At 41.3% G+C, this 20,699-nt stretch overlaps 1 protein-coding gene across 1 annotated transcript; it reads left to right on the top strand.

Annotated features, from left to right (window-relative positions):
* The first annotated feature begins 4,707 nt into the window (after nt 1–4,707).
* ZIM2 (zinc finger imprinted 2) lies at nt 4,708–16,373 on the top strand. The gene is made up of 6 exons (XM_058530800.1): nt 4,708–5,083; nt 6,789–6,886; nt 7,556–7,603; nt 8,864–8,990; nt 11,798–11,890; nt 15,391–16,373. Exons 1-6 carry the CDS (start codon nt 4,708–4,710, stop codon nt 16,371–16,373), a joined length of 1,725 nt encoding a protein of 574 aa, XP_058386783.1.
* The last annotated feature ends 4,326 nt before the right edge of the window (nt 16,374–20,699 follow it).

Here is a 20,699-nt window from a genome sequence, read left to right as displayed (position 1 = left end):
CTGGCCCTGGGCTAACATCTGTGCTGATCCTCCTCCACTGTATGTGGGACACCTGCCACAGCATGGCCTGACAAGCGGTGCCTTGGTGTGCGCTGGGGATCCGAACCCGGCCGCCAGCAGTGGAGCGTGCACACTTAACGGCTGTGCCACAGGGCTGCCCCCCCCACTACTTTTTGTAACTTGCCCCGTGTTTCCCAGGACAACCTGTGGGGGGTGAGGGGATGGAAGGGGCTGTTTGAGTAGAAAGTGCAAATACTACCTTTCACCTTTCAGGAAATTTTCTTGCTGTGTTTTGTTTCAAGATTCATACGATTTTTGTATTAAATTACATAATACATGTTTTTGTGTTACTACAAAGCATTTTTCTTAATAGTAGATTTAAAAACCATTTCTTCAGGTGGTATGCTTCATGGTTTTCAGCTGCCACCTTGTTTAAACCTTACAGCAGCACAGGAAAGAAGGTTTTCCTTCTTTTCCCTCATTTTTACAAATGAGAAAAGCTAAGTTCAGGGAGGTGCTGCTAATTGCCCAGGTTTTCACATCATTTGGTGGAGTTGGCCAATGTTCCAGAATACAGAAACTGTTTTCTTCCCATATGTCACATAAGTGTTTAATAATCAGTGTTTAAAGTGAAGATGAAATTATATTCTTCTAAGGAACTTTTTGGTCAATGGAGAAATCAGAGGTATGATTATGAATTATTAGGAAAACAATGAAAATAAAAGTGGTGACATCCTCTAAATTTTTTTGTTTTGTGTGTGAGGAAGATTCGCCCTGAGCTAACATCTGTTGCCTATCTTCTTCTTTTTTTGCTTGAGGAAGATTAGCCCTGAGCTAACATCTGTGCCAGTCTTCCTCTATTTTGTATGTGAGTCACTGCCTCAGCATGGCTGATGAGTGCTGTAGGTCCGCATCGGGGATCAGAACCAGCGAACCCAGGTGTCAAAGCAGAGCACGTGGACCCTAACCACTATGCCTCAGGGCCAGCCCCCTAAATTTTGATATATACCCAAAATTAACAGCTTTCAATAGTCAAGAAAGAATGAAAATAAATTATGCATTTGTTTCAGGAGGTTCCCAAAGTTCTCCAAACAAAAAAACTGATAAAATTCTGAAGAAACCAGGAGTAAGAAAATAATAAAGATAAATGAAATTAATACATGAGAAAACAAAAATAATATTATTGGAACTAGCAGCTAGTACTTGGGATGAGAGGGAGAAAGTGGCAGTAAAGAAAAAAACAATAGAAATAATTTAAAGAGCATTATTAGAACTAAGAATAAAGCAACATCATCGATAAGAAAGGATAAAGTTGCATACTTAGGAGATTTAGTGTTCTAAGAATACTATGCTCAATCATGTTAATATATTTCAGTTTCAAGCAAATGGATGATTTTTCTGGAAAAGTTTTTTTTTTTTGTGAGGAAGATTGGCCCTGAGCTAACATCTGCCAATCCTCCTCTTTTTTTTTTGCTGAGGAAGACTGGCCCTGAGCTAACATCCTTGCCCATCTTCCTCTACTTTATATGGGGTGCCGCCACAGCATGGCTTGACAAGCGTGCGTCGGTGTGCACCTGGGATCCGAACCGGTGCACCCCGGGCTGCCGCAGCGGAGCGCATGCACTTAACCGCTTGCGCCGCCAGGCGGGCCCCTGGAAAAGTATTTTTAAAAAATTGGATTAAAAAAGTAGAAAACCTGAATAGACCAATGGCCATTGAAAAGAACTGAAAAAAAGTCATTAAACAATTTGTTGACATTAGAGAGTCTTCTGCCCAGACTGTTTTAGTGGTATTGAGAGTTAAAAAATAAAGATTGAGTGAAGAAAATGTTTGGAAGAAAATAAAAAGGTGCCTAGAACCACTGAGGTTAAGTGGTTAAAATTTGGATGATGAGGGATGTAGGATTAACATAAGGCTGAGATCCAAGAGGTAAAAATTTAAGGGAAGCAGAGTTAAGAATTTATGAAAAAGAGAGAAAGGGAGGGATGCTGAGGGTGCCCTCTGAGGAGGCAGGGCCATGAGCTTCCTTTCACTACTTGTGGCCTGGAGGGCCTTGATCATTCACGACCATACTTTCCCTTTCTGGGCCAGGAGAAAGGATTGTGACTCCCTACTCTTGTCTTGCACCTGGCTAGTCTAGGGAGGCAGGCTGGCAGGATTTCACAGTCATTTCCACTACCACTTTCTGAGGATCCTTTCCTGGACGCTGCAAACCTAGAAATTCAATTCATGGGGGCATCACACATCCCCAGAAGGAAGAGATAACAAATTTAATAATTGGTAGTGGCGGGAAAGTTTTTAGAAAAAAATTACAGTCTTCTCACACCATATCCCAGACTAGATTCCAGCTAAAGAATTAAAGTGAAATGTTTAACTACAATTGAATTATTTAACTGATCTCTGAATGGATAGTGATAAATTGGACTTTAAAATATTAAAATTCTACAAAGGCTAAAGAGAAGGTGTGGCATGGCTGGAATTTTTTTTTTTAAGCAAATAGGACAAGGAATATTCTTTATACAGAGACTTTGCCAAACAGCAACAGAAACACCCTCGTGGAAAAAGGGCAAAGGATAGGAACAATTTTAATGAATTGATAAAAATAATAAAATCTGAAAAAAATAGTAAGCTTATTATTAACCAAAAGAAATGCAAAATTAAAGAATAAAAAGATATTTTTCATCTGTTTAATTGGCAACAGATTTTTGAGGAATGGTAATGTTCTTGGCTGGTAGAACTAGTTATATAACTTGCAGGGCCTAGTGCAAAGTGAAACTATGGAGCCCCTTGTTTAAAATATGGAAAATCTCAAGACAGCAACAGCAGAGCGTTACACTAATCTTGAGGCCTGTCTGAGCGTGGGGCCCTATGTGACTGCTCTGGTTGCATTCCCATGAAGTTGACCCTATTGTCTTGCAAGGTGGGTATCTAATCTTATATATTGAGATTGGAAGAGGAAATTGGCGGAAGCCTTTGGGAGGAAAATTGCGCAGATTGTTTGAAGAACTTTTTAAAAAGTTCATACCCTTTGTCCAGATAATTTTATTTTGAGGAATCTATCCTTGAGGTGAAGTATTAGGGATGTGGACAGATACTTAGTGTCAGTGATGTTCACTGCATTATGATTTAGAATAATGAAAACCCAAAATGCTTTCAAACTGAAAAATGGTTAAATTATGTCGTAGAAATAACAGGTGTATTTTAGTGGGGAGGAGAAAAGAAAAAAATGTTTCCCCCAAGTGGCAGTTTTGTTTGTGGTTTCGTAGAGTGAATGTAGCTTTTATAGAAGAAAAGTATTTTTTATTTTCCTGATTATAGAAGAAATGAAGGTTCATTGTAGAACATTTTGAAATTAGAAAATAGTTTTGAGGGAGAAAGTACAAAATCACTTATACTCTCCCTGCTCATAGATACCTCCCTGGTGCGGTATTTTGGTTTACTTTCCGGTGTTTTTTTCTGTGCTTTATATGGTTAAGCATATATTCTATGTACAGGTTTGTTTCCTGAATTTTTCACTTAACGTTATAACGTAGATGTTTCCCCACAACTATAACACAGGTAAAAATTTTTTTAGTGAAATGCAGAAAAAGTCACAAATCGTAAGTGTAGAGCTCAGTTTTCACCAAGTGAACACACTGTGTCCACGTCATGCGCTCCTAGATTAAGAAATAGAATATTACCAGCTTTCCAGAAGCCCCTTATGCTGTCCCCTCACAGTCATTATCACTGCCCCACCCAGTCCCAACGGTAACCACTATTCTGACTTCTAACACCTTAGATTTGTTTTGCCTGTTTTTGACCTTTATATAAATGGGATCATATAATGCGGACTTTTTTTTTGAGCCTGGTTTCTTTCACTCAACAGCAAGACACATGCATATTCTCGTATGAATATTTGAGAATATTCCAGTGTATGAATATACCATTCTATGGTGGCTCTGTCTCCTCTCGAACACTTACTATTGTCTGATTTTTTCATTCTGAACATTCTGGAGAGTGTGTAGTGATATCTCATTGTGGTTTTAGTTCATCTTTCTCTGATAACTAATGAAGTTGAGCCCCCTTTCATATGTTTATTGGCCATTTAGCTTTCTTGTTTTGTGCAATACCTGCTCAGATCTTTTAACCTTTTTGCTCTTGTTTTGTCGGCCTTTTTCTTTCTGATTTGTATGAGTTCTTTATATATTTTGCATATGAGTCCAGTCTTTTGTAGGATGTATGTATTGTAAAGATCTTTCCTCCTTCTGTATAATACACAGTCTTTTTAACGAATTTATTTTTTGAAATGAAATTCTTTCTTCTGTGGTTCATCAAATTAGTTCAGTTCATTGTGGTTTGGAGTTCAAGTCTCTTTTTCCTTCAGTGCCATTTCTGAAATATTTCCAGCCTGTGCCTGTGGACTTTCCAGACCTGGGAATGGGACTGAGGCAGCATCATGTCTGTAGATGTGAAGATTTCTGTAAACTTGTATTTAGGCATTTGGGTGAAATAAGCTAACCCCCTTTGCTTCAAATCACCTCCACCCCACTGTCCAGTCCTAATTGTATAGGCCACTTGGTAAGTCTCTATGTAATTTCTGCAGGTCCTGAGGTTTCTGTATCCTTTCGTCATCTGATACATCTCTGCCCACCATCTTCCACAACAGTGTGGTCTGGAGCAGCCTGCCTTTTAGAGTCTCTCCATCCTCTGAAGGGCCAAGCTGTAACGATGCAGATGACAGAGGTTTTAGATACCTTGAGGAATCCCCAGCTCTTTCGTCTACATGATCAAGAAGAGAATCCAGAAACCATCCCCATAAGAAACCCAGGAGTTCTGAAAGTTTCTCATCAAAAGTTTAGGCATTTTCAGTACCTGTCAATGACCGGGCCTCACCAAGCTGTGAGTCAAATCCAGGAGCTCTGCTGGCAATGGCTGCAGCCAGAGACCCACACCAAGGAGCAGATGATGGAGCAACTGGTGCTGGAGCAGTTTCTGAACACTCTGCCAGAGGAGGTTCAGACATGGGTGAGGTCGAAACAGCCCAAGAACAGCAAGGAGGCAGGAACTCTTGTGGCCAACTTGATCCAAGCGTGTGGGGAGAAAGGTGAGAGAGGAAGGAAGCAACTGACCCTTTCCACTTATTGAACATCTGCTGTATGCCTGGCATGTAAAAGGAGCTGAATAAAACTTTGTCGAATGAATGAAAGAATGAATCTTATAATCCAGTCTAATCTGTCTCGTGTGAGATGAAAGAAATTTGGGGTTTGGCTTTTGCTTTTAATATTTATTATTTCTCTGCAAGTACCCCTTCTCTCCAGCTTTGCCTCCTCCCACATTTCTTATCCAGCTTAAACTTTAGTATCAACACAAAACAACACACACAGATAAAAAAAGAGAGTATAAAATGTGGGAGATAACAATGTCTGGAAGTTTAACCTCTGCCAAAATTTGACTGGTCTCTTGGGAACTCAAGTTACTAGATTGGAACTAAGGGCATTTCATAATGAGAGAAGAAAGCCATTCACTCCTTATAGTCCTTTGAATAAAAATGATATCAACTAAAAACAAAGTATTGTTTGGGTATATATATATAGAGAGAGAGAGAGAGAGAAAAGCAAGGGAACAGTAAATATGACTCCAAGACCGTAGTTATCTCTGGAGAGAAGGCTGGGGTGTGGACAGGAAAAAGCACATGGGTAGATGTCAGTTATTGGGAATATTGTAGTTTTGGGGTTGGGTAGTGAATTCACAGTCCTTAATTATACTTAAAAATATAAACAAATAAATTTAAAATAAATGTGAGGGTCATGCATAGCTCAATGCTAACATCATATCATGAATTAAGGATTATAATTAATCCAGTTCTGTGCACCTGTATTCCTTAAAAGACTTTTGAAGATGCTAATAGTGAACATGTTGAGCATTTACAATATGCTAAATTCTAGGTGTTTTATACATATTATTTACTTCTGTTAATAGCTTTTGAAGTAGGTATTAATCCTTGATCTATAGATGAGGAGACAGAGGCACAAAGAGGTTGAGTAACTTGCCCATGGCCCCACAATTAGTAATTGGCAGAGTCAGGATTCAGACCTGGGTGACTGGTTCCAGTGTCTGTACTCTTAATCACAGTGTTACACTGCCTCAGGTGGACATAGGGGATATTGTCCCAAGTTAAAGACTTGAACAAAGGCACAGAACTATTGACTGAGCTGGAATTGGGGGGAAAGGAAAGAGAGCTCCCTAGGATATGAGAAAGAAAAGACTAATGAAAGGTGCACCTGGAAAGAGACTACAGGCAAGGGAAGCTTTCAAGGTTTAGGTTTTCTTAGGGAACGTGGTGGCTGTCTTCTAGATCAGTGAGTGAAAAAGATGTAGGAAAAGCTTAATAAGAGCTGCCATTTTTTTTTTAATACCTACTGTGTGCTTTACACATGTAATGTTTAATCTTTACAAGAGCCCTTAGAAGTATAGGTATTTTTATTTCCTTTTTACAGTTGAGAAACTGAGGTTCCTTGGTGATGCTGGGAACCACTCATACAGAGAGAACTTCCACTTTATTTGGAAGGCAGTAGGGAGCCACTGAGGGGTTTAGAGCTGGGAAACGACCAGAGCTCTTTTTTGGAACTTGCTATATTGAGCTGAGAAAAGACTTCTATGGTCTTTCTTTTATCACAGAAATCCCAGGACTGCTACTACCTCCCATGGAAGGACGGGGTGGCCTGGGAATGACAGGCCACTCTCTGTGTCTGTAGTTGCTGCCAGACTGGACTCAATTCCCTCCATGACCATTCTTTTCTCCCTTCTAGGTTTCCTCACTCAGGACTCTGTCCTTGCAGAAAAGAACACCAAAGAAGAGCAAAAGGACACAAAGATGTTTGACAATCTGCCGTCTGCTGGATCCCAGGTGAGTTGGGCTTTCTTCTGACTTGGTTCTCCAATATGGGCATCTCACCTTCCTGATTTCCGGACCTTCTCTATCTAATTAAACCATACCCTCATTTTCTTTACGTCTTTATATAAGTATCACCTAACTGAGCCTTTGCTTTCCCTGGCTACCTTATTTAAAATTTTCTTCTGACTCTTTGTATCTCCCTTCCTTGCTTTTTTTTTTTTCTATCACACTTATCACTATCCCACATACTACATCTTTAACATGCTTCCTCTTTTCCTATCTCTTGAATGAATTGGGTTTTTTTGTTTGTTTAGTATTCCATTTTATCTCCACTGTTGGCTTATTCAAAACAACCCTCATGTTGTTTGCACTATTATTATGTGCCTTTTATATATGAAACAAATGGCAGCTATTATAAGGACTTGATACTGTTGTGAGGTTTTCTTTTTTCCAAAATTGTGCTCCTTAATATTCTTGTTAAGTCACATTTTGAAACCTTAAAGACAATTAATGAAATTAATATGCCGTACTTCCTTTAGAAGCAAAAAAAAAAATTCATGGGGGGTGGCGATTAGGAAAAAATTGTCTTAAAAGGCTGCTTAAGGGGGAGATAAGGAACAAAAGATTGAGAAACACTGTTCTAGAAGATCTGCTCCTGAGAGTAGCCCTCTGTCCCTACAGTGTCCATGTCAAGGATCCCAAGTAGAGATGCCCACAGGAACTGCTGAGGTAATATAAACGAGGGATTTATAAATGGGTGGATTATGACAAACCGGAGCTCCTGCCCCATCTAAGGGGCAGCTTTGACTCAGCCTCAGCTGATGGTGCCATGTGAGAATGTGGGCCCAGGTCCCCTGATTGCTTGGTTTTTTTAAAAGAAACCAAAGCTCCAGTTAATAATGTAGAATCTACAATTTTTTTGGTGTTGTCAGCTAATATGAATTTTAAAAAAGAATAAAAAACCCATGTGAGCCAAACAAGCCTCTCTATAGGAGCTGGGCAGCCAGTACATGACTTCTAGTTTAAATCAAATGTACATTGGTCTGCATAATGTTTCCTGAAAACACAAAAGATGTATATTAATAAAATGGGTATCATAGACTTACGTAGTCTTCTAACATCTGCTTTTTAAATTCAACTTTAGGTTACTAAGATTGTTGCATGTAACTGTAGTTATTTAGTTTACATTGCTGGAATATTATTCCATTGTATGACTATACCATAATATATTTTTCTCTTCTACTATAAATGGATGTTTGGGTTGTTTCTAGGTTTTGGATGTGACAAACAGCACTGTTATAAACATATCTGTCTCCAAGTACACACAAGCAAATATACCCAGGAATAGAATTTCTGGGTCCAAAGTGGGTTACCAATTTACATTTCCCTTAGCATCTTATAAGAGGTCCCATGAGTCCATGTTCTGTATAACATTTGGTATTGTCACACTCCTTAATTTTTGTCAGTTGAATGGGTATACAGTGGTACTTTGTCATTTTGATTTGCATTTCCCTGTTTATTAATAATATTGCATATCTCTTTATATTTATGAGCTCTTTGCATTTTATGGATGAGTCACTGAGGGTTAATCTACCCACACTCACAAAGCTTATAAGAAAGAACCAGAGCCAGGACTTAAACCCAACTGTCTCTGATTCCTGAGGCTGAGGTATACTGCTCAGCTTTTAATTATGTGTATTCTTTCTTTCTTTATAAAGTGGCTTAAAAGGATCTTTTTCCTCCAACCCAAATCTGTAGTAATTAGCAGGAAGAACTGTCTCAGAAATGTTCCCCATTCTCTTAGACCACAAGACAAAGAAAGGCACATTGCCAGGTCCCTGTAGCCTCCAGGCTAGAACACTTGGATTAGAAGCTTTCTGCTGGACTGAATGTCGGCTTCATGGTCACTCCTCTCTCACCAGGCTCTTTCCCCTCTCCCTGGGATCATTTCTGGATTTTGATCATTTGGGAGTGTTTCTGGTGTTTTAGGAGTTGGTGACTTTCAAGGATGTGGCTGTGGACTTCAGCCCGGAGGAATTAAGCTACCTTAGTGCTTCTCAGAGGAACCTCTACCGGGAGGTGATGCTGGAGAATTACGGGAACCTGGTCTCCTTGGGTAAGTCTGCCTTCTCCATGGAACTCGGTTTCTACCCTCTAGGGCGGTGGTTCTCAACTCTTTTCTGTCCTCCCATCAGTAACAGTGGTTCACTGTGTTGATGAGTCTCAACTCAGATCAGAGACTATAATTTAATATCACACTCACTGTTACTCATAATATAGCTAACATTTATTGGGCAGTTAATATGTGTCAGGCGCTGGCCTAAGCACTTTACATGTCTTAATTTCTTTAGTCCTTATACTAGTCCTATGAGGGGGAGGTATACTTGTTGTTGTTGTTGTTATTGCTGTTATTGCCATTTTGCAGATGAGGAAACTGAGTCATGGAGAAGTTCAATTACTTGTCTAAAACCACACAGCTACAAGGTGGCAGAGCTGGGATTTGACCTCCAGTGGTTCAACTCCAGAATCTGCCCCCTTAAACTCTGCTGCGCTGGACAGGGGTCCAACAGGGGTTTGCTTCATCAGATCTTGGTACAATAGGAGGCTTACAATGATGTATTTTGAATGGCTGAAGGAATTGCTGAAAATTCCAGAAGCTTGAAAGTCTTCTACTGGCCTTGAGGTTTGAGAGTCAGATTGCCAGTCTCTTTTCACGTCCAGGGTTGTTTACCTCTCCCCAAAAGCTAAATGTTTTTGTTGTCAGCGTCAGGATCCTCTTTTCCATGGCTTTTCTGGGGCTTGAGGTCTCATGAAAAACACAATCACAACCAAACACCATTCGACCGTAAGCTGGTGCTCTTATCCCTGTGAATTCAGAGACCTGCTTGGGGAGATGGAGTGCCTTACTTCAAACCTGGCACAAGGATGTGTAATTTGAACTACACATATATATATATATATATACACACTACTATATTTATATGTATATATACTATATATATGTATACTACTAATTTTTTTTTTTTGGTGAGTAAGATTGGCCCTGAGCTAACATCCATGCCCATGCTCCTCTGTTTTGTATGTGAGATGCCACCACAGCATGGCTTGATGAGTGGTGTGTAGGTCTGCGCCTGGGATTCGAACCTGTGAACCCCGGGCCACAGAAGCGGAGTGTGTGAACTTAACCACTACACCACTGGGCTGGCCCCTCAACTATACTACTTTTATTGGTCACAAAGAAGGCACAAAGAGGTGCCTTTTCCAACACACTTTACACTCTTAAAATAGAGGGGAGAGGGAATAAATCAGTTTTATCTTTTCAGCCCTTGTGCAGTGACCTGGAGGCATCTCTGTCTTCTTGTGAGCCCTTGGCTTAAAACACTGAAGGTTTTGGGTTAATAGATCACCCAGGACATTGTCTTTGCAAGTGTGGAATGAGTACTAGTGGGTTATATAGAAGATTATTTTAGGTGGTACATGGATAGCATGAAATAATCCTTCAATCAGTTGGTGAGAAAGCGACTCCTCTTCTAATTTTCTTCCAAACCTTCTGATTGTATCAGGTAGAGAGTATCAGTTTGGTGCTAGCATGTCTCTGCATCTTGTTGATCATTCATTTTAGCAAAGGGAGAGCAGACCTCAGGCCCTGAGCCTTAGATAGGCAACTGAAGCTAGCTAGCGCTCAATAACCTTAGTTGCTGTTGTATCCATTGCTATGTTACCTTCAGGTTTTTGGGTTTTTTTTGATGACAGTGGTTTCTATTACAGGGTTGATATAAAGGTTCCATTTAAATTAAGTGGATTTAAGTTAAAAAGAGAGGTGATCTAAAGAAATATTAAATACTAAATACTACTATAAATGGCACATACATAGGGCCAAAGCGTGAGAGTCATTCATTAATTTGTCAGTGAACTCACAATGTGCTAGGTACTGTTATAGGCTTGGGGTTACAAAATGCACGAGAATTCCTGTTCTCATGGATGTTACATTCTAGTGGGGACAGGCAATAAACAAGTAAATACTAAGGTAATATCTTAGTCCGTATGGGCTGCTATAACAGAATACCACAGACTGGCTGGCTTCTAAACAACAGAAATTTGTTTCTCATAGTTCTGGAGGTTGGAAATCTGAGATCAGAGTGCCAGCACTGTCTGGTGAGGCCCCTCTTCCAGGTGGCAGACTTCGTGTCCTCATGTTTTGGAAGGGGCTAGGGAGCTCTGTGGGACTGGTTTTCTAAGAGCACTAATCTCGTTCATGAGGGCTCCTCGCTCATGACCTAAGCGCCTCCCAAAGGCCGCACTTCCTAATACCATCACATTAGGCATTAGGATTTCAACGTGCATTTTGAGGGGACACAAACATTCAGACCATAGCAGATGGTATGCAAATGAGTGAAGTTTGGGAAACACTGAACTAAGGGAGAGGGAGAAGAAGCATTTTAAGACCAAGGGAACACAGGTTATCACTGGAGGAAAAGAACCATATGTTGTTCATTTTTTGAGCAGCTACGACATCAGATTCCCCATGCTGAAGTAGAGAGCCTGGCACACTGTCCTCAAGCCCCCTTTTCAGTTTTTACTCTAGAGCAGAGTTTTTCAACCACGGTGCTATTAACATTTGGGCCGGATCATTCCTTGCTCTGGGGGGCTGTCCTGTGCACTGTAGGATGTTTAGCAGCATCCCTGGCCCCTACATACCAGATACCAGTAGTACTCCCTCCTCCCCTTGCAGTTGTGACAACCCAAAATGTCTCCAGACATTGCCAGATATCCTCTGGGGGCAAAATCATTGGAAACAACCTTCATTTTTCTACTGTGTGAATTTGCATCTTCCTTATTATCTCAGAGTCTTTAGAGCCCAGGCTGGGAGACGCTGTGGGTGCAGGACAGAACCCCCAGGTTATAAGTCTTCTTCTTCAACAGGGTACCAGTTTCTTAAACCTGACATTATCTCATGGCTGGAAGAGGAGGAGTCACGTGCGATGGAGGAAGACAGCAATACAATGATATGTCAAGGTGGGTACTGAGTGGGAGGCCCGTGGAGACTGGAATCATGGGAACACAACCCAGTCAGTCAAGGCGGGGCCGGGAGCTGTTAGTCAGGGAGCTTCCTCAAAACCCACTCAGGTCAGGGAGAAGGCTGGTAGGTGCTCTTTGTTTGGGGGCTCACGTGGCTTCCCCTCCTCGTGTGCTCAGCACTTCCCTTCATCTCCTTTCTGAAGCTCATCTCTTCCTGCAGTGTGAGTTCTCTCCTGCCCAGCTGCAGGGAGGCCAGGTTTCCTCTTCTCTAGTGTTCCAAACCCTCCATTCATTCATGCCTTTCCCTTCACAGCTAGAAATCATAGGTCTTTCCTTTTTAACTGAGACAAGCAAAAAACCTTGGCGTGATACCCCGTCTCTTTCCAGCTGCCTCCGACTTTACCTCATGCTAGCTCCTCAGACTTGTTGACACCCACAAGGTCCCTTCCCTTTCCCTCCTTAACCCATGCAATCTGGTTTCCTTCCCCCTACCTCTGCCAGCAAACACACACACACACACACACACACACACACACTTCTACAACTTCCCCAGAAGCGCCCCACCTACATTCTTATGGCTCAAGGACAGAACCTTCTAGACGTTACCTTCTCCAAACTCTATGGCTACGATATGATAATATTTACCATCTCTATGAAATTCTCTCCTTCTTTGGATTGGGTCACCATGTGTATCTGCCAGGATCATCGTTGTCCTTCAGTTACAGTTAACAGAAAACCACATCCAAACTGGCTTAAGCCACAGAGGGATTATTAGTTTACAGTACTGGTCAATCGGGCTTCAAGGGTGGTTGGATTTAGGGACTCAGTGATGTCATCAAAGACCTAGTTTCGTTTTCTCTTTTCACTCTGCCAACCCTAGATGTGCTTTCTTGTTCCTGTCCAAAGAGAGAATGAGAGAGTAGGTGTGTCCAAGAAGCATTTTCAAGAGTGAGGAAACTTCTTTCTCAGAAGCCCTTGACACAACTCTCCTCATTTTCCATTGTTCCATTTTGGGTCACATCCCATTCCTGAACCTGTAACCATGCCCAGTCTAATGCTAATCGACACTGCCCTCCCTACCTTTTCCTGTGTGGGTGAAGTGGATGCCAAAACAAAATTCAGGGACCTACCAAGGGGACTCCTCTCCCTGCCTCTCTGTTTCCTTCATTATCTTCTCTTCTTCACTCTAGTTTGTTCATTCATTCTTTCATTAATTCAGTCATTCCACAGATATTTATTGAGCTTCTGTGGTAGGCCAGGCACTATCCTAAGTTCTGTGGATTCACTAATGAACAAGACAGACAAAATCCCTTCCTTTTTGGAGCTTGTGTTCTAATGGGGTTGATAAGTGATAAACAGACAAGTAGTAGAATCTGAGTATAAAGCAGACAAAGGGGCATATGGGAGGCTGCTTAAAATGGGGTAGTCAGGAAGGGCCTCACCACGGAAGATTTGAATGAGGCAAGAGGGGGAGCCACGTAAAAATCTTGAGGAGAAGTGTTGCAGACAGAGGGTACAGCAAATACAAAGGCCCTGAGTTTGGAATGAGCTTGAGTATTCCAGAAACAGGAAGAAGAGCAATATGGTCTGAGGGAAGTGGACAGGGTAGGAGATGAGGTCACGGAGATAGACATGGGCCAGCCTGTGAAGGGATATGTTGAGGAATGTGGATGTCGTTCCAAGTGAGATGTGAAAAAGGTATTGGAACGTTTTGAGCCAGGGAATGAGTTAGTATTATTGACCACTAGCCACATGTGGTTACTTAAATGTACACTAATTAAAATTACATAAAATTTAAAATTTAGTTCCTCAGTCACCCCAGCCGCATTTCAAGTGTTCATTAGCTGCATGTGGCTAATGACTGCTATATCACACCCCAGAAATATAGACTATTTATATTATGGCAGGGAGTTCTATAGGGCAGCACTGTTCTAGAATGATCCCTCTGGCTGTTCTATGGAAAATTAGCTTTAGGCAGAGCAGCAGAGAAACCGGTTGGAAGGCTGCTGGAGTCCAGTAGACTAAAGCTGACGGAGGCTGGTGCTGTGATGCTAGAGTGTTCAGGTTTGAGGTATTCTCTGAAAGGAGAACTAGCAGAATATGCTGAAACATTGGAAGTATGGCAGAGCAAGGAAAGCAGAGGAGTCACGAAGGACTGGGCTGTCTCTTCCATGCTTGAGTCTTCAAAGACCATTTCCTAAGAGATCTAATCCATTGTGATGGGTTCAGTTATCCCTCTTCTCCTGTTGACTTCCTAAGCTATATTCTGGCTCTGCTGTTTCTCCTGTACTTTGCTCACATGTTTCCAACATCTGCCAGAATGCGACCACTGTCTTCGTTATTGTCTCTTCCAAGCCATAATCTTAGACTTGATTTCCTTGGCTTCAGTTTTTTTCTGACTCAGGGAGTTGCTTTTATAAAGCACAGATTTTTGACCAGCTTCTTACCACCCTCAAAAGAAAATCCAAACTTTAACCAAATATTGAAAGCCCTCCCAGTCTGGCCTGAAATTCACATCCCAGGCTCATCTCTCACAGATAGTCCAAGTAAAAACCTGCATTTCTGGCTTCCCAGGACTGGGTACTCTCACAGTTCAGTATCTTTCCTCAGGATTTTTATAAGTTTGCCACCCCCTTCATTGCTTACTGAGCCCAAATGCCATCCCCTCCACTAAGCTTTTCCTATTCCTCAGTGGAATCAATCCCCCACCTCTTCTCCTAGTCATTTATAGTCTGGTTAGCATCCTTTTCACACTTCTGATGACCATCTGGTTGGGTAATGCCTTGCACAAAATAGGCATTTAATAAATGTTGAATTGAAGGGAATTAGTTGGTTGGCAGTGTAGATTGGGGTAAGACAATAGATTGGAAGCCAAGAAAAGAGAATTTTTTTGCTTTATTCTGAGCGAGAGGTTGTTGACCTGTTGACTCCAGTGTTTCCCCAGTGATCTTGCTGAACTATGGTCATAGGCGTTGTTAAAAAAAGAAAAAAGTGTTCCCTGGTGAGATCAGTTTGAGAAGCGCTACATTCTGTACCTTCCCTCTTTGGGATCTGAGATGCCTGTTAAAGGTTCTGAAGACTCCTACAGGAGTGGAACCTGCTTGACTTGCATTATACAGGATTTCCTAAACTGATTTGACAATGGAATCCCTTTATGGCCCCAGCTATTCATTTTTTAGAACACTAGTGATCTACTAAACATGGTCTGGAAAATGCTGACAAATGCCAGCTCTTTCTCTGGCATCCTCCTCATTCTCCTTTGTGTCTCTGGCATCTTTGTCAACCTTCAGTCCTCCTGGGTGGTCTCTTTTCTGCCTCTCCCTCACCCTTCCTTGCTTACTGTCCTTTCCCCCTTTCTCTGATTCCTTAAGTTCCCAGAAAACTATTAAACTTTGATAAGATCTGTTCTGTTACCTTTGGTCTCTTTCTTCTGTTTCTCCTATAGTGATGTGTCTCTCTGAGTAGAAAGAGTAGAGGAACTTTTACATTTCTTTTAGATTGGGAGAACAAACCTGAAACCAAAGATGTAACTCCAGAGCAAAGCCTGCCTATAGAAAAGTCATCCTTGGGGGCAGGAATGGAGGATTTGGAGGTAGGTAACTCCTGGCGTGTCTGTGTAGGAGAGTCTTCTCCTGATGATCCATCAGAATCACACCAGGTCAACCAGGAGAAACTTTTGAGTCCTGGGACAGTGAGTGACCCCAAGACCCTCACTCAGGAAAGAAGCCATGACAGTGATGAATTTGAGAGAAGTTCAGATCGTACTAAACAGCCAGAGGATCCTCTAGGAAAGGATCCCCAGGAATGTGCTACTCCTGGAATTTGCACCAGTCCCCAGCCAGTGGTCGACGAGCCTTTCCTCCAAAAGAACAAATACCACAGATGTGAATTTTGTGAAAGAACCTTTACTACCAAATCGGCCCGTGAGATACATGAGCGGATCCATACTGGGAAGAAACCCTTTGAATGTAAGCAATGTGGAGAAGCCTTCTACCTCATGCCACACCTCACCAGACATCAGAGGTCTCATTGTAGTGAGAAGTCCTCTGGATGCAATGAAGGTGGAAAGTCTTTCATCCAGCATGCAAATGTCCGTGGCCGTGTAAAAATTCATAGGCAGGAGGACTACTATGAATGTTTTCAGTGTGGCAAAGCTTTCATCCAGAATGTGCATCTTTTTCAACATCTCAAAGCCCACGAGGCAGCAAAAGCCCTTCCAACTGGGTTGCCCCGCAACAAGACATATTTAATTCGCTATCAGCGGAAACATGACTACGTTGGAGAAAGAGCCTGTCAGTGTTGTGACTGTGGCAAAGCCTTCAGTCAGAGTTCACATCTCATTCAACACTATCGAATTCATGCTCAAGAGAGGCCTTACCAGTGTCAGCTGTGTGGGAAATGTTTCAGCCTACCCTCATACCTCACTCAACATTATCAACTTCATTCTCAAGAGAAACCTATTGAATGCAATTACTACTGAAAAACCTCCAGTGAGAGAACATTCTCAACATCTTTGGCTTCATCCTGGAGAGAGACCCAATGAGTGCTTTGAATATGAGAAGGCCTTCCACCAGCCTTCACACCTTGTTAACAACCTGAAAATTCACCATGGTGTAGTCAAAAACAATGAATGGTTGCAAGAGTGTAGAACAATTTATTGCAAAAGGAGATTCAGCACATTTGTCAGTAGTCACACAAGCGAAAAGCCTTACAAAGAATATTTTTTTGCATAGCAAAGAAGCTAATAGATTTTTCCCTTCTTTGGTGGTATTTGTAGAATGGAGAACCTTGATTTTCACACCCTAACAAAACACTTGTGACTGGCTGTTGAGCTCCAGAGTCGCAATCTGTTGCCTGAGTTTTTGTAGAAATGTTTACATAAAATATCTTCACCACAGGGCATGATAAAAAGATTTTCGAGGGGTACCTATATTGATTCAGCCACAAAGCTGTTATTGATAATATATTAACATAGTACCTCATAATTTACAAAACATTGCCATATATGTTCTTTTATTTGATCCTTAAGGAATGCTGCAATGTACTAGTGAGGATCTTTATTCCGTTTTTACAGAGAAGGAAAGTTTGAAACTCCAGGTTGTCAGTTGATTTGTCCAAGGTTGTAAGTGATGGAGCAGGAACTGAACCAAGGTTTTTTTATTCCTGCCATGCCGTATCCTCTCTGAAGAAAAGTTACAGTCCTGTACCCACTGCAGCCATCTTCTTCTTTAGTAATCCCGGCACTGTTTCACATTAAATCAGATCAGGACACTTGTACTATTAGGGGTTCAGAAAGCTTTCTTGAAAAGGGCGAAGTGCTGATAGCCATTTCTCTTGCAGTTTAGGATTAGATGGTGACTTTTTGAGACACTAAGTATATTTTTGCTAAACACTTTCTTGCAATTGTTCTTGTAGATCGTAAAGCTGTTTCTGATCATGTAGAGGGTTTTTTTGGTAGTTTTTTTGTAGTTGTTTGTTTGAGGGATTGCAGTTTCTTATTTTCCTTCTCTCTCCTTTTAAAAATCCCTGTTTGAAAGCAGTATTTCTGCTTTTTCGGGCTCTGGCATCATCAGCACAGCCAACTTTACCCAAAACTCTAATTCTGCGCTGGGCATACTTCACTTTTTAAAGGGATCAGCCCTGAATTGCACTATAAATCTCTTTCATACCATATTGCTATAATGTTAAAAGCTTTCCATCACTGACTTGAATGATGGTCAGATACAAAGACACATGGTAACCAGTTGGACCTGGAGTCTCAGAACCTGATTCCTCTTCTGGAAGGGTGGGTTGTTGCTATTGTTATTCACTGCTCTACTTTTTCTCATCCAGCCATTTTTGAGGTTGATCTATGATGTGTGGCTTCCAAGTCATGAAATTAAAAACAAACATGACTAGTCAGAACCTACACCAGCCAAATGAGTGCTAGTATACAATCCCTCCTCTTCATTTCAAAGTTCTTGAGGAAACAGTCCTCCTTCGCTGGCCCTATTTTCTTACCACAGTCCACTCTTCAACCCGATGTAAATTGGTTTATGATCCTGCCACCACTACTACGAGGGGACGTGATGTCAATAGGTCTTAATGTTGGTGATGTTAATTAACGCCGATTCCTTGAATTAAAGTGGTGTCTGCTGGGTTTTTCTACTGTAAAGCTACTATTTATTTTCTCTTTGTAATTAATAAATATCTTGCAGGAGAAACTTTGAGACCATGCAAGTATCCAGTTTCTCCTCAAACTTTTACCCACTAAATTCTGGCATCTAGCCAAGTGGATCTTGCCTAGAGCCATTATTACTCTGTGGTATTGTAATGGTGATGTTTTATTTCCCTCATTCCTTCTACATTTGTAGCATTCTCCTCTGAGGAAGAGTTGTCCTCCCTATTTATTTATTCAGTAATTTATATCAGTATGGATTCATGGATATTTTGTTTTATTCTATGGGCCATAATTCATTCCATTGTTATTTATTTTGTTGTTCAAATTGTTCCAGCTCTGGCCATTCCAAGTTGGCTCCTGTGCCTCTTCAACAAGCTCTCATCCTTTTCTGAAGACTTATAACTTTCTACACCCTCCTTAATTTCTCTCCCTTCACTCCCAGGAAACCCTGTCATGCCTTTATGATGGTTTCTGCCTCATCACTGTCTCATGAAATCTGCTTCTTTCTCCAGGGGCATAGGTTCACTCAGGCCCCTATCAATCTCAGTCATTTCATTTCTCCCTTCGCCATTTTTGCTAAATCTACCTTCTGTCTGGATTGTTATTTACCTAATACATTTTCTTTCAACTGTCTCATCTCTATTTTTTTAAACTTCAATACATCTACTTGAAAAGGAAAATTTTAAATCACCTCAAACAAAGGGTTTTACCCAGGCCGTAATCAGATTTCCCTGATTGGCTCCAAGATGTCCTCTTATAGTTGGCTCGTTTGAATCCAGATCCAAACATGGCCCACAGACTGCATTTGGTTGTCTAATCTCCTCTCACCTTTTTTAATGCCTTGTGTGACTCGAGGATAATGTAGAGATACACTTCCTCCTTCCCCCACCCAATTCCTAATATATCTAATAGTTATGGTACTCCTCTTACATTAAGGTTTAATTTTTTTTTAATTTAGGAGCACCCATTTTTTAAAAATTTTATTTTTAATTGTGGTAAAAAACATATAACAAAATTTACCATCTCAAACATTTTTGAGTGTACAATTCAGTAGTGTTAAGTATGTTCACTTTGTTGTGCAGCAGATCCCCAGGACTTTTTCATCTTGCAAAACTAAAACTCTATACCCATTCAACAATAACTCCCCATTGCCTCTCCTCCTAGCCCAGGCAACCATCATTCTCACAGTCATTTTTTTTAAAGCTTGGTGTGATTATGCAAGTAATACTGGAAGAAACTGGGTCAGTTGTCGTGTGGAATGCCCCTCATTCTAAATGTGTCTGCTTCCTGTGGTGTCCTTAAGCTTGTTCCTCTCTCCTCTGTATTTTCTATCAATGGAAGTTAGCTCTAAAGTTTGGAGATTTAATTAGAGTCATCTTCAACTTCCCTGCAGGAACACTTCATCAGTGGTTTTGTGTGCTTTGTATCAATATCCTGTCAGGGCACATGGTGTTGGCTCTTCCCAAAGGCCCAGCCTTTTAAAGTCATTCTCCAAGCCACTGCACCAGTCACAGGCAGGGAGGTTTCAGAGTTTTCACTATCACTGGATTCTTCCTGGGCCAGCTGCTTTAGTCCCTTCATTACCTCTTCTAGACTTTTCTCTGCATGCCCCCCTCCATCACTCCAGTCTGGTTTTTAGACACTTGAGTTAGGAGGTGGTGGAGACTCCTTGAGGGGTCTGGGTGTGGGCTGTTTGTTGAGGACTCTGGGCCAGGGCTTCAGGCTTCTTGAGGAGCCTTAACTAGAGAAAGTCAGGGAACCTCAGACTTGACTTTGTTCTGATGCTTCTTTCATGCCACAAATGGCCTCGGTGACAACATGGATAGTTAACTCTGTCACCCCTCGAGTATCTGGAACATACGGAAGATGCACAAGCCGCTGCCTCCATATTTTACAAGCTGCACTTAAGCTGATGGTGGTGGGGGAGACCTCAGCCTGTTGCTTTGGCTTTCAGCTTGCTGCATTTCCTGCTGCTATGCTAGTGGGCTCCCGAGGATAATGCTTCTCTGCTTCCCTGCTTTCCCACCCAGTTCCTAACACATCTGACAGTTTGGGCACTGCTCTTACATACAGGTTACTTTTTTGTAAAATTTAGAAACCCTCATGTTTTAAGCTTTTTTTGTGATTATGCAAGTAATATGTATTCCTTGAAGATTAGAAAATAATGTTTGTTTTTTCTTTGAATATTTGTATTTCTCTCTCCCAGATATTCTTGTTGCTAAAAGGGCATAAAATTGTCCTTTTTTTCCTATGCGTAGATCTACATAAATTTTTAAATAAAATGATACATTTTAATGAAATAGAATCATACCACTAACACTGTTTTGAAGGCTATAGTTTTTATTCTCATGTATCATGAACATCTTATATCCGTAAATACACCCCTCAGTTTCATCTTTCAGGACTGCCTAGTACTTGGTTGCATAGAGATGTCCTAATTTACTTCACTAGCCTTCTATGGCTGGAAACTGGGGTTGCTTGTAATTTCTCTCTTATGTGTGCATTGCTGCTGCAGTCATGCTTCCCCGTTCTCTCTTGGGCCTTAGCATTTCCCTTATCAGTTCGCTCTAATGTCTTTGTATATGGTCGTGTTTCCTAAGGGGACATTCCCAGCAGTCAAATTTCTGGGCCAAAAGGTATGTGTAT

Source organism: Diceros bicornis, chromosome 34 (assembly GCF_020826845.1).
Source record: "Diceros bicornis minor isolate mBicDic1 chromosome 34, mDicBic1.mat.cur, whole genome shotgun sequence".
Classification (NCBI taxonomy): domain Eukaryota; kingdom Metazoa; phylum Chordata; class Mammalia; order Perissodactyla; family Rhinocerotidae; genus Diceros; species Diceros bicornis.
The sequence above is the reverse complement of the archived record's forward strand: the minus strand, read 5'-3'. Positions and strand labels throughout refer to the sequence as shown.

What these genes read in the sequence shown, in the direction of transcription:
- ZIM2 (XM_058530800.1), top strand. Translation starts at nt 4,708, where the DNA reads ATGCAGATGACAGAGGTTTTAGATACCTTGAGGAATCCCCAGCTCTTT. An exon ending in TGCCCACAGGAACTGCTGAG is followed by an intron (nt 7,604 to 8,863) that starts GTAATATAAACG and finishes CTGGTGTTTTAG; the next exon opens with GAGTTGGTGACTTTCAAGGA. An exon ending in CAATACAATGATATGTCAAG is followed by an intron (nt 11,891 to 15,390) that starts GTGGGTACTGAG and finishes CATTTCTTTTAG; the next exon opens with ATTGGGAGAACAAACCTGAA.